General features: G+C 38.8%; 1 protein-coding gene across 31 annotated transcripts in view; it reads right to left on the bottom strand.

Moving 5' to 3' along the window:
• Nucleotides 1-14924, bottom strand: part of LOC311433109 (poly(rC)-binding protein 3-like) — a 511482-nt gene that overhangs the window by 57028 nt on the left and 439530 nt on the right. For all 31 annotated transcript variants that reach the window (XM_084511820.1, XM_084511817.1, XM_084511839.1 and 28 more), the window contains one exon: nucleotides 4749-4892. In XM_084511820.1, the coding sequence (XP_084367946.1) occupies nucleotides 4749-4826 (78 nt within the window). In that variant the 5' untranslated portion in view covers nucleotides 4827-4892. The remainder of the gene's footprint in view (nucleotides 1-4748; nucleotides 4893-14924) is intronic.

Below are 14924 nucleotides of genomic sequence, written 5' to 3'. Positions count from 1 at the left end.
CACCTCTACAATTTACACGTCTTGCTATTTGGCAAGAGTCCTACTTTCCTCCAATCTTCTCTTCCCTCCTTCACCCTACCTATAAATTATTTCCTTATTCTTCCTAAAACCCATCTGACTTCATTAATAAACTTTGCTTTCTATTTCTGAACTCCTTCTCCTTTCTCTAAAATCTTCCTTGGACTCAACACATTCTAGTTTGGTTTCTTGCCCACTTCGCTATATCCACCATAGTTTCATAGCTGTACACCTTTGTGCAGTGCCTTTAGAAATGATGTATTTTTTTCTTCTGCAGGTTTGTCCGTGACAGAGGAAGCAGAGACTCTTGTACTACCACTATGAGAAAGAAACCAAAGTGGGTTCATGACCCTGCTACCCTTTCCTTGCTGGCACATTTTAATATTTTCTTATATTCCACCTTAAGTATCCAATATTTAAATCTCCATTAAGCCGTTTTCCTGGAATTTAACACTTGTTTCCCACCACAGCCTCTTTACAACCACCATCTAAAATTAACCTTTAATAGTGAGTCTCTAGGGTCTTAATCAGCTTGTCAACACCGGCTGTATACAAATCCAAAGCAGGCAAAACTAATGTGATCATTATCCAGCATCATCAAAGTAGGTGACTCTTCTGGGTTATTTCATTCTGGGCACAAGCTGACCAAAACAAGAACAAGACTGCTGCAGATGTCAAGCATGAAAGTACATTGGCAGGGACCTGTGGGCAAGGCTGTAATTTTCCATAATCCTCCAGCCTCGTTACTGGTGACAGTAAGAAAGAAAATCAACCAGCCACAAGTCACTAACACACAGATCTGCAAAAGGTGACCAAGGAATGATAAGAAACATTGAGCTCCCTCAAGGAGCTTATAGCATGCAGAGAACTAAAAGAAGCTGGATTTTGACAAAAACAAAAAAGGAAAAAGTGAAACTTTTCTTTTGGAGCTTGAGCTCTGCTTTTACTTACAGAGGGCTCTGTTAGCTGGGAACTGTTTGCCCACGAATGCACGCTTGTGATCCCTAAAGCCCTCCAAAATTGTTGACCTGATCCAGGTAAATAGTGCCATTTTTACTTTTGCTGGAAGCAGAAATCTTGCAGTCACTACAATATTCTAATCCTGCCCAGAAATTGTAATTTTAAAGCCAACAAAGGTGATAAAACATCCATACCCACTCAAAGCCTCTGCCCTACACAGTGATTTCACTTATTTTACTTCAAGAAAGAGAAGGAATTCGTTGCAAAATGCAGAAATAGCACAATGCAAATAGCCCCAGCCCATACTCACTGTTCTTCCCTACCAAAATGCATGTAGCAGTTTTATCTCTTAATTCTCATTAATAAGAGATGAAAATGCATCTCTGCATTATTTAATATACTCTACATATCCAGCTTTTGCACATACTTCAAAAGACTCCTCAGTTCCTGCCCTCTCTGGAGCAGCATTCAGGTAACTCAATCAAAAACCGAGCAACAGGGGGCTGCAGTGCCATGGCAGCCTTATCCATTTTTACCTAACTTGTCCTTAAAAGCCTCCATCAGTGAATGTTGCGGCATGTCCAGACAGCCTGCTCCCCTCCTCACATATCCAAATAAAAAGTTCTTCCTAACATCACTCTTGAAACTCCCTACAAGCAAAGATAACTGTCTCTCTGCTGATGTGAAGAGCAACTGAGCACTGCCCTTGTACCATACTCCCTGAAAACCTCCCCTTCATTGCAAGGAAACATGAGAAATGTTTTGTGTTGCTTCTGGTTTCTCTTCAGGGCTGTCACACTGCTAAAATATTTTTTTCTGATGTAACACAGCACAGGATAAAAATTATGCCTTTCATCTTACACCAGCACACACCTTCTGAAGTCCTGGCCCAGGAGGACACCTTTCATATTAGGCCCTGAAAGCATTTACCCCAGGAACAAGATGGTTCCTGTCTGCTTTCCTTTCAGTAGACACTAACACCTTTGATTTTTGCTATTTTTTGTTGTATCTGCTGTTGCTAAATATGCTGACTCTTTCACTCAGTATCTCCTTGCAGAGATCTGTCCATTTGTACAAATACTGATTCTCTGTCTGCAGATACAGCGTGCTGAGAGAGCTTATCTTAATTGCATAATTAAGATGCCCATCGTTGACTTAGAGCCCATATACAAATGACACAGAAAGTACACACTGAAAAATTCCTAAGTCTGCAGGGTTTAGAGTTGAGATAACTAAGCATGATAGCACAAGTTATGGACACAATAAGGAATGCAATGTCATGGAGCACATAGACCTCTTCCCTCTGCAAAGGTACACTGGCACCAGAGATTCGGAGACAGATTTAAAGTTAATGATGATAGAGCCCGGTATTTCCATGAAACGCACTAATAAATAACTAATTTTCGAATTATATTTCCTCAAATCCAGTTTGCTACTGTTATTTTTAAAATCGCTCGTGTATTTGCACTCTTCTCTTTCAAGTTATGACCAGTTATTTACAGACCAAGCTCTGCTTCAGTTAATTGTTTTGTCTAGAAATACTAATTAGAGATCAGCAATTTCCAGCAATGTCATTACCACAACAAATCTTAGGGAAGTGTGGGGAAGCATGTTTCTTCTTGTTTTTAGCACATACAGCTTTCAGAGCAACCTTTTCATACTGAGTTCATATTGACTCAGACATCCTTCACACTCTGATATCAGCGTTTTTGAATCACAGAAACGATATCAAAGAAACCATAAAGGTCTGACTTTTATCACCAAAATAAATTGTGATTTAATGTGCTCTTCGCAATACTTTGGTACAATAGGACACATGATTAGAGCATACTTCAGTTAATGGTATACCCATTGTGCCTTGTTAACTGAGGATGCATGGTGTACTCCCACTTAAACTTTGAATTTCAGAACTTTTATGGGTTTAATTTAGACCCTTGGGGATAAATATGCATTGAAGATTGGACACACAACATCCATTACTGTTAAAAGTGGTTGCATACACAATCAGCTGTATTTATCAGAGAAAATAACCTTTCTCTAATTTATTTTCTGATTACTGTATCCATTGTTTCCTGAAACAAAACAAACACCACCACACCAAAAACAAACAAAAAGAAACAACACACACACACAAAAGCAACAGAACTCTAGACCATGACTTCACTAAAATGTTCTGAAAAATGACAGATACTTGATTTTTGCTTTAGTGGCATGATTCTGAAAGAAGCAGAGCTGTCTGGCATGGTTAATAAAAAGCACACTTAAGCATGCAGGAATGTGGCTGAAGCCAGTAGGGTAACACACACCAGGATATGGATGTGTTCACACGCTTTTCTGGACTAGGACCAGAACCCAGTACAATCAACCCCTAAAAACTAATTTTGAGTGCAGACATGCGCACAGATTTTTGGTGGGCTTGGAAAAAGAGAGTGTTATTAGATTTGTTTGACAGATTCCTATTTAAGATGCAGATTTTACACACCAGATGCCTGCCTGAAGCTGAATATTTCAGGGGAGAAAAAAATCAACCAAAATGGTTGGACCATTTCAGAGAAAATACATAATTTGATCTGTAACACTTAATTCTGGCATAACCTAACTTCTGTGTTTGTTTTTTTGATTGTTTTGTTAATTAATTTTGTTTCTCATTTACTAACTTAAACTGTACTCCCTCATATTTCCTAGCATTTCCATAAGTAAAATATAGAGGGAGATACCTTGATCTCCTATTTGTGCTATGGATGTATAACATGTGAGTTCGTGCCATAGGTTGAGAGTGTGTCTTGTTTCAAAATGTAAATATATTTTAATTTTATAAATAAAATTCCAGGGTTAAAACTACTTTTAAGATTTATACCTACAATTTTGATCTGAAGAATGATGTATATATCCACTGTCTCTTACTAAGAAAGAGCCAAAACATCTATTTTATTCATTCATTCCTCATCTATTTTATTTATTTTATTCCTCATCTATTTTATTTATTCATTCCTTAAGCCTAAAATTGTCTGGTGTCAGTGATGCAAACAATACAAACAAACCAATGAAATGTGTTTTTTAATTAAAAGCCCATTTTGTGATCTGGCAAGTTGCAATAAACAGCTATCAGACTGTTAAGTCTGACAATACAGAATTGGCACTTTGTCTATGGCACAGATTTCACACTTATCTGCATGTTTGAGTGCTACGCTGGACAGAAATGAAATTACAGTCAACCTTCCAAAACAAACCCGCAGGGGACCTGGACAAATGCTTGTTATATCAAGGGTTTGCTCTAATAAGATGCTACGTCAGAATAATGAAGAGCTATCCCATTTGAATTCAACAGGAATATTCAGTAATTCTGTGGCAATTACTTCACACAAATCAATGTTTTGGTATCTTAAAAAACAAAAACCAAAAAAACACAAACCCACAATACACAAAACTGCAAACGATGAGAAAAGCGAGCTGTATGCAGGTCACCCTTATGCAAGGGTCTGTCTAATTTGGCTAACTATCAATCAAAGAACTCATTTTGCCACCAGAACTGTTCAAAGTGGGTTTGGTACAAGCAAGGCTTGTTCTAATGAACTTGGGCTGCAGTGCAAACTGAAGTGCGATGCCTTGAAAGGCAGGGGCTGATTTTTCAGTCATGGCAATGGTGCTTTTGACTCAAATTGGAAGAGGAGGAGCAGACCCTCCGTCAGTGTCACTGCCAGGCTCAGATGGTAACTGCACACACTCGCTCAACAAACAGGCAACTGCTGTGGCAACAGTAAATGCTTCACCTTGCCATGCATGAGAAGGCGTATGGTAAGTGTGACATTGAGACCTCCTTCAGTCACTTTTCCGTCCTTCGTGTTCATCCTGGCCTTGTGTCTTCAATACTTGAAAGCAGCTTTGTGTATTTTTTTTTCCTTCACTTAATCAACCTACAAAGAGAGAGAGGGAAGAAAAAAAAAACAAGTACCATTGAGTGGCTGAGGCTACTCTGGACCAAGAATATCATGTTGTACAAACCAATTAACATTCCTCCCTTTGATTTGCTGGACTGCAGTTTAGCGCTGAAAAGGCTCCTTTGATTATTATCCCTCCCCTACCAACTCTCCAGCTCTTCACCAATTACATGATAAACTCCCTTTGAAACCTTACAAATTCTCTTAACTTCCATTATTCCAAGGCTGAAAGTACGGAGCACAGCAAAGGGAAATACAGTGTCCTCTTCTCAACGCTTTCCCCCTGTTAAACTTTGGGGTTTGTATATGCAGGATTTACATGTGCCTGGTGCTATTTTCATTTGTCTCCCTTTCTCTCTCTGTTACTCTCTCTTCCTCTGTTTGCTCTTGCAGAAGAGAGATTTTTATTTTCTCTCCAGCTAGAGAGAAATTAATTCTGAGCCTAAACACTGATCCCTACCAGCAACAGCAGATGACACATTATCAAAGACATCTGAGTAACCAAGAGCCACTCACTGCTGTAAATCTGGGCACTGTCTGACTTTGTTTTTGTCTGCCAAGCCCAGAGGTGGCTCAGTCCCTCAAAGGCCAAAGCTGAGCTTCAGCTCTAAGTGGAAGGAAGATGTTAATTCCCAATGACAAATTGCAGATTTTCAGTCATTTACAAAGTCATAAATATCCTAAAATACTAATGAAAGCTGCAAGGACTGGCCTTGAAGGGACAAACAAGATGCATTATGAGTTTACTAATGCAAGGACATTTATCAGTACAAACAACAGTGGGGGCAGGAACGTTACCAAGGGCAGGCAAATTCCACAGTAGAAAAGGCTTAGAGACCCTTATTTACTTTTGTCCTTTTCAGGCCTATCTTACAAACATCTCTCCTTTCAGCAGTCGTCTCTTGTTAATGACAGCCCTGCCTAGTAGCTGTGGATTTTAGAGGTTCCCCAAGCTTTGACTAGCCTGGGCACTGGCTGATGACCACCCCGAGGGACAATCATTTTGCTGTCAGTGGTTCAGAGCACATGGCAGCATCCTATCCCACCAGGGTGGCAGGCTGTTGTCCCCTCGCAGACTGCTCAGATGTGGGACCAAGCTACCACGAGATCAATCCCCTGAGAACTTCAGAGAGAGAGTCACGCCGACTGCTTCATCAACTAATTAAGCTACATCTTAAGACCCACGAGGCACTGACAATACTAGACCAAAGAAAAGCCCATCTAGCTTAGCACCAACCATCGGTGATTCATGGCCTTCCTGAGTGGGAGACCACATCTAGGCAGACATGGTGAATAGCCACCGATGGACTGATCCTCACTGAATTGGTCTAATCCCTTCCTGAATCCATACTTCCAGTCTCCAAAAGCTCCGGTCTCAGAGATTAATTATTGGTTAGGGGAAAGTGCTCCATTATATCTTGCTTAAATCTGCTGTCACTCGACATCAGACATTTTGCCCTCTGCGTGTCAGGCAAAGACCATTCCAGAAAGTCACTCTTCTGATGGCTGAGCATGTGCCTTGTGCTTCAGCCTAAGCCTGAGGGAGACCAAGCCACTCCTGATGCTTTTGCTGCTGGGAAATACCCGGGAAGATGCAGAGTTTTCCCTAATGTCTCTGCAGGACTAGTCAGGAGCACAGAGAGCTCTGTGCCTCCAGTGATTGCAAGAATAGGAGTTAGACATGCCAGAGAAGAAGAGATGAAAAAAAAAAAAAAGAGGGAGAAAGAGCAACTGAATCTATTCCTTCCTAAAAGCACGTCCACAGAGCAGCTCCCATTTGCCTGCTCCACCACCAGGGATGATTTTTCCTTAAACCAGCATGGGATCAGTGCATGTCTTATTGCACACCCTCCGACCCAGGCCTTAGCCACTGAAATAAATCCCATTTGTTCCACATTTTTAAGTTTACCACTTATACATCACCTATCTGCATGGAGAAAAGTGGAAAAGAGGCAAGATGCCTGGGTGAGAAGGCAGAAAACAGAAGTAGCCTGGCCATGCCTCTGATGCACCGTGTGCGCAAGAAGATGAGGGGAAAACGTCCCAGTTCAGCTGGTAGGAAATGACAGAGAAGCATCAGGGTATATTCTGCCTCTTTAAGATCAGACCTGGACTCCAGGACTCAAAGTCAAACCTACAAGTGGGTGTCCAGGACAGTCCCTTCAGACAAATACAGAGGAAAGATCTGAGGAGGTGGCTGGGGTTGTTCCCAGTCTAAGGAGGGGAATGGTCTTGTGGTGTTCACCTGCTCCTAGCTGAGGGAAGTGCCCAAGCACTTTCTGCTCAGCTCTATCAAAAAAACAACCAAAAAAAACCCACACAAAACAAAACACAAAACCAAACATGAGCAAGTCTATCAACAGCAGCCTACATCTCAGACTGTACTCTGAACTGTACTGAAGCAAAATTTACCATCTGAGGTCTCTAGACTCCCAAGGTAGCTTAAGACACGCTTGGAAGGTTTCACACAGCAGATGTGCTTCAAGTAGAAGCAAGGTATTAATGTCCTCCTGTGGATCAAAATTTTGTGATGGAGCTATGGCTGTGTTTCTATTGAACAATTCCCACGTTTGAAAATAATCCTGGACAAGATCCAGGTTCACAGTTGCTGTAGCCTTTTGCTGAGTTCTGTGATGCTACGATAGCACGATCACATTGGGGAAAGTTCTTCAGGAAACCCTTTTCCCAGAAAACAACACCCCCTCCCCAGTCCTGATTTTTTTTTTTTGCAGATTAAAACCACAAAACCTGTATTTTTAGCTAGCAACTTTTTTTAAAACAAAACAAGACAAAAACAGAGGTTAAAAATAAAATTCCACTGCAAATATTGTTAAAAATATGATGGCCATCCCACTTTTTTTTTTTTTTTTTTTGCAGGATTTTGTCTTTGTCCCTCCTCCCAACGCATTCAAACAGTGTCACCTCGTACTGAGAGGCAGGACAGATGTCTGGGGGAGGGCTGGGACTGTGTGTGTGCATGCAAGGAGTTACTCAGCTGTGTGAGATACAAATGGAAGGAATTCAAGAAGGCAATTTCACATAATATGGAAGAAATACATGAAAAATATACATATACCATGAAGAGAGTGGTGTGCTCCCTTTGTCAGCTCATTTACAGCTGCTCCTGATGTCCTCACAGTCTAAGTATTCTGTTAAACACATGCAGCTTTAAAAAGAAAACCTGAAGGATCATCAATTACCCAATTATTTCAGCTTTAAAGAAGGATTGGAATACAATGAATTATCACTTTTTATTTATTTATCTAGCTAAAGCTTTTTTTTTTTTTTTCTTCAGGCATCATCACAAACATGTGCTAGTCCAGATCTTTGTGTGCATGGAGATGTCAGCCCATGGCACAAGGAAAAGAATGGTTTCTCCTGCAAAGCCTCCTACCAACCAGCAATACATCTACATATTTATAAACCCACTGCTGTAATATATGAGCACATCATGAATATTTAATCAGTAAAATCATTTCCCTTTCCTTTGCAAGATCAGCATTTTGAACAATTTACTATGTTTCTGGCATATGCATGCCTCTAAGTGTGAGCAAATAGTAAATACCTAAGGCTTTCCCTTCTGAGGCTCTGTGGGACAGGATCCTATGGCTACTCTGGGTCTTGGGGAGGTGGGCCTCACAGACTAAGAGAAAGTCAACTTGTCACACTTTTCCTGACACCAGAGGAAAGTCAGAGGACTCTATGGGTGATCAGAGAGTATTGAGCAAGCAGTCACAGTAAATTGCATGGCTAAATGTTGAATGAGGTTTTATGCGATTTACTCAGCCTTCAACAAAGAGCTGGAAGTGACAGGAGAGCAAGTGGATGATGTGCTCTCTCTGACCTCAGGACGCAGGACCAGGATGCACCAAATCCAAGATCCAGGGCTTTGCATCTCAAAATAACAAGCAATAAAAATCACGTGCAGGGGCCAAAGCAAAGTAGATCACATCAGATGGGTCCCAGCAAACAGCAGATATTTGTCTTCTGTGGAGCTGAACATGAACATTTGAAGACATTTCCACTGTTGTTTATCATGTAAAAAGTGAAAATTTCTCTGTAGGCAGAAACATGCATCCAAATGCATTAAAAATGAATTCTGAAGATTCCAATAAAATGGACACTTAGTCTAATGTAAATGCATTTTATACATAAGTGTGTGTTTCTATACATTTTCAATATTTGTTATCCCAAGCTGGATTAAAATGGCATGTCCTATATACTCATCATTTACTACATAAGATCCATTAGTTTTCTAACATGGTTTTTCAAGTATTGTTGGTAAATTCAGTGATTAAAATAACAAGCAGCTAAGCCATGTTTTCATCAGACTACTACAAAGAACAGCGTGGTTCCTCGAGGATTTCACTGAATTAATATAAGCCACAAGATGAACTCCAGGGCTGAAGGGCAGTGACACAGCACACACACAGGTTATGAATCTATGCAGCAGAGGAGGTAGCGTGAGACGGCTGCCTGAGGCCTACAACATGAAAAGTCAACCCCATGATCTGCTTTCCTTTTACCCCTCAAGCCTGTTAATCCCCTCCCAAGAAAATAAGCAGATGACTGCAAAGAAGATGGCTGCATGGTGCTGAAAAAAAAAAAAAATATAGTGCTTTAAATCTCCCAGGTGAACACCTCATGCAGGCAGGATAGGAGAGTCTTTGACTCCACAGCAGGCAGGGATACTAGAGATGAATAAAATCAGCGTAGAACCAAGGAAGACAACAGGCAATTGATCTCTGAATGTAAAGCCTCAACAAATTATTATTTCACATCTGTGAATCTGCCAAGAACGCTACTCATCTGGAAGATCCAGAGGAATGAGAGAGAGGAGGCACAGAAAGACAGCATGCATGGGGGTCAACTGGGGCAGAGCTGCACAGTCACAGAGCTGCGCTAGAAAGGGAAGAGACACAGAGAGGAAAGGAGGAGAAAGGCAGGGAGAAAGAGAGAGAGATGAAGCTTCAGTTGGCTGATGTAGATAATAACGTGAGAGGAATCAATGTGAAAATGACTGCCTGAAAATGTCGGAAGCTTGCTCTGGTACATGGAGTCTGGATCAAGTGGTTGTTGATCTGAGCTTGTCAGGAACGATGAAATTGGTCACAGCGTCCAGCACAGCATTCCCTGACCTGGAGCCTCAAAAGCAACCCTTGAACCTCATTATAGTGTTTCATCACCATCAATAGTAAGATGTAACTATGAAGAAAGCAAGGACAAATTCCAGTTGTTCCACTGGAAGACATTTAAACAGAATAAATAATGGGGGAAGTTATATTGGCATTCGGCAGAAGCCATGTCTATTCTAAATGAGGACACTTAAACTCTGTTGTCTAGTTCCCGTGTTTCATTTGGCTTACATTAAGAAAGCTTAAATATGGGAAACATATGAATATCCAGTCTCTCACAGTACATCTGTCATTTCAGCAGTACATGGAACCATCCCAAAGGATAGCTAAGGGGTAGCTAAGCAGATGGATCAAGCCTTAGGGATAGGGGACAGGAAAAGACAGCAGCTGAACAAGGCGACTAAAACACGAGCAAAATAATCTAAAGATGAACAAATAAAATTATCATGAATAAGTAACACGCTAATGTTATGGAGACAATAGTTAAGAGTTTGGTTCATTGAGCTAGAACTCTTAAAAAAATAAAAAAGAAGAAAATAAAGTGTTGTTAAAAAAAAAACAAACAAAAAACACAAAGGATAGTGAACAAGTCTAACAAAGATAAAAGACCAGAGAAAACCAAAACATGGGGAGCCATGAAAAGGTTGTACCTAAGTCATCTCGATTAGAAGCCTCCCAGGTGGAGGAGACCTCCCAGGAACTGGAAGAAACACACTGCCAGTGATCATGATGAAAAGCATGGACATAGATGTACATTTTCGGCAGAGCAGAGTTCTTCAGGGACAGATTCATGCTACTTACATTTTATTCTTTCACTTAAGCTGAAGGGAATATAGGAAAGGAGAAGGTGACTGAAGGGAACATAAGAAAATTACTACAGGACAAGAACTGATGGCATTATCAATGGAAATTGACACATCTGCCACATACGTAAGTTTTAAACTTGATAAACTAACTGCCACATAAAAATTCATGCTGTCAAATGATGAAATAACTACTTTGCTTTCAAGTTTTTTGATAAGCTAAGCCATTATCTCTGGATTTTCACTTGAAAGTAACATCTCTGAATGTCAAAGGACTAAACAGTATAATTATAGAGGAAAACAGTGGCAGAACTTAAAACAAACAACCCCCTCACCCTCCCCCTCCACCCCCCCAAAAAAAAAGCACAACAAAATAAGCAAAACCACCTCCAATCATAATTTTTTTTTTCAAGGAAATTATCTTCAGAAATGGTGGAAAGTGATAGATATCACCAGCTGTATATAGTCTCAGATGAAGCAAAAATAAAAGAAGAGTGGACATTTGCTAAATGTACGCTTCTTCAATTTATGTATCAACTGAAGGATAAAGACATCTGCTGTTACTAAACCATACAGTTGTAAGGTTACTAAAGACAAAAGGCTCACAGGATGCCCACAATAACACAATAGTAATAACAACAACAGCTCTTCAAATGATTTCTGTCTCAATTATAACTGCTCGGAGAAGGAGGAATTATGTTTTAAAGCACTTCAGTCTTATACAGAAGCCTTACCAGGAGAATCTGATTAAGAAACAATAGCTAAGGAAGCAGGTGCAATATCAAGCTTTCTACTTTGCCAGTTCCATCTCCCAAATTACTGGAGAGGACTGTACACAAAGGAATGAGATTATCCATTTTATTCACATTCTTATAATTTAACATGAAATCTATTTTGGGATATAATCTCTAACTCCTTAATGAAGTGAGCAAGATCTGCAGAACCCAGCTCCATTAAATTGTTGTATCACGGCCCTTTTTAAGTAAGCAGATAGCTGGGATGGATCAAAAAATCCAGAAATGAGAAAATTCTTTGTGTTAGCAGAACAAAAGGTGGGGGTCTGTCTGTAAAATGGGCTTTCAGTAAAAAGTTTTTTTTTTTTTTTTTTTTTTTTTTTTAAAAAAAAGGTAAAGGAATAGCTCAAGATCAAAAATAAAACAAATACTGGAGATAAGGTTTCAGGAAGTTTATAAATCAGATGTGCCTGAAGAGACCTAAATAACAATAACTAATATGAAAGTGAACTGAGTATGGGACACCAAAAGAGCAGCAATTGAGTATACAAACAGATATATAAAACATCTGTTTTACAAAATAATAATTAAAAAAAAAAAAAGTATTAGCTCAAAAGTCAAAGGGGATTAAGAACGGCACGTTATTCCACAAATTAAAAGCTACCAACAGAAGACAGTTACACACCTTAAAAAGCCACGTGCTTCTTTTGCTAGTTATTGTAAAAATACCTGCACCTCTGATCTGCAACGCTCTGTAGTTACTAGAGATATCTGGAAGTGACAGGTTCACCAAAGACTTGTGAAATTCATACGGAAATAAAATGAAAAAATAATTTTATGAGGTATTTAAAGAGGTACTTTTTGTTTGTTTGTTTGTTTTTTTCTCCTTTCGGGAGGTTTATGGTTAACACTATGTTGTCAGAGGAAGAACCTATACTATCTACACACAAATCTGTCTTTGTGTTCTCCCTGAAACTATAAATGCTTTTACCCGATAGGACTAACATAGTTATGTCTCATTTTCAGAAGATAGCCAGACTTCAAATAATCTTTAAAGAGAACAGCAAAAGATTAGAGGCAGACTTATTTCTTCTGTTTTCAACTGATGTATGTTCAACTGCTGAACTTGGCATATGAGAGCCCCATTCCTTAAATGGGCCACTTTTACACGAGCCAGTCAAAAAGCATATACTTCAGCCAATGGCACCGCATGTTCCCTTTTTGGTTTATTTAAAGGAAATAAAGAGCAACATATTTATTGACTCTCTTACTTACAACATTTTCTGTAAAGATTTTTGAGTAAATAATAGGGCATGGTGAATTTATTATGAAAAGAAATCTCATAGAAACACAAAGACTGTTATTGACAAGACTATTTAATATCAAAATTCAATGATGAATTGAAGATCTAATAACAATTAGTATCAAAATATTATGCTGTGTCAGCATGAACAGCTACACACTGCCAAAATATAGAAAGTTATCCCTTCAGAATGTCAAACAGGCAATAAATGCTATCAAATGCCTGAAAATCAAGTTTCAGGAAATCTAGAATAGCTGTATAATGGCCTTCAGCAAATGCAAAACAGATCTGGGATCCTGAGGGAAATTTCCTGAGTGATTTCCAGGTTATGGAAAACAACAATCATTTTGCCAATGATATCTTCATTCTAGCTCTTCTCCTCTTGCCCCCACAACTATTCCAGAAAGAATTACCTTGGCAGGAATACAGAGAGCATCTTCACGATTTGCCATGAAATAAAAAAAAAAAAACAAGAGTGCGCATGACAATACTTGGTACAGATCCACTTGCCAACTAACTCTCCTGCATATGTGAAAAAGCCAGCCAGCTAAAAGCTCTCATAGGTGAAGCTGCCACCTTAGTCTAATGAAACACAGACCCCTTTGCAAACAGGGAAGTTGTTGCCATGCTAATTCCGTCAGCCCAACATAAATTATTCTGTACAAATACTCTCTAGGAGGATTGAGTTCAAAATGGACCAGAAGGTGCTTTCTTTGCTTTCCTAATGGCACTGAATCCAATTACCTGTGAGCTTTATCATGGACCTGGCAATTTGCAAGATCAGGGAAAGCAACATATGCATATACTAGCTATATAATATATATACTAGTATATATATACTGTAGAGTATTTTCCAACCGTAGTTTTGAGAAAAAAATAAAAATAGGCTTTACCTTCCACTTTATCCTCTGGCCCCAAAACTCTCAAGTTAAGCATCTGCTTCCTTCCTTTGTTATTATTATTATTACTATTATTATTATTAAAATGTTTCTCAAGTTTTAAATAGAAATTTTGCTTTACTTCCGTAGGTGTAAACACTCCAACTTAATTGCATAAATCTTTCCCTATGGTCTGAAATAATAAATCTAATAAGGAAATGCATATCTATGCATGTGTATATATAAATATATAATATATGTCGTAGTGAAGATGGGGAAAATGATTGAAGAGACTAGCAGCAGTAGGAGCATGGTTTTACCAACACAACAAATAGTGCTTACAAGAACACTTTGTAATACAATAAACGATTTTCAGTCCACACTGTTCCTGAAAAACAAACCCACACCATTTTCTGATCACCAAAACATTGTGAAAGTGTGTTATGTTTGTCAAATAACTGTCCCCTCAAGTTAAATACATGACTTTGACATTCTATAAATGCATTCTTTTATTTTTTAAATAATGTTTCAATTGTAGATATACTTCTGTTTAATTCAAAGTAAATAAAACAACTAAAAACGTTCAGGAGCAAACAAACTTTGCTTGTTCATTTAAAAATAAATGTACTCACCTCTTTTTATTTCACCAAACAAAAGACAGTCAAGCCTAAAGAGATACTCTCTTTTCCATTTTTTTTTGATCTTTCAGAGAATACAGACATTGTTCACATATTCTATTTCCAAGATATGCTAGGTGAGCAAGATTTATATGCACATACTTAAAAACATTATATACTTTTATATGGTGTGTGTATATATGCATGGAATATGGCTATATGCCTGAAAGCAACTGAAGTACATTTTTATGTGATAGATGTGTACAAATGTTAAAGATTGTTGGGACAAGAAAAGCATGATGTTTGAATGATATTTATCTTTAGCAATAATAGCCTCACAAACATAAAGAAGAATTATAATTGTCTTTGCCAGTAAAGACGAGTCCTGATAGTTTCTTATCAATCAAATGAAAAAATGTCCAAAACCTGTAGAATACTTCAAGAAATATGGGAGCTTCCTTAATGGCAAACATTGACCCATCGGGTATGCCCGTACTACAAACAGGATAAACAGATATTTAAATATATTTGTATTATT

The sequence above is a fragment of the Aythya ferina genome, assembly GCF_964211825.1.
Source record: "Aythya ferina genome assembly, chromosome: 2".
NCBI lineage: Eukaryota > Metazoa > Chordata > Aves > Anseriformes > Anatidae > Aythya > Aythya ferina.
The sequence above is the reverse complement of the archived record's forward strand: the minus strand, read 5'-3'. Positions and strand labels throughout refer to the sequence as shown.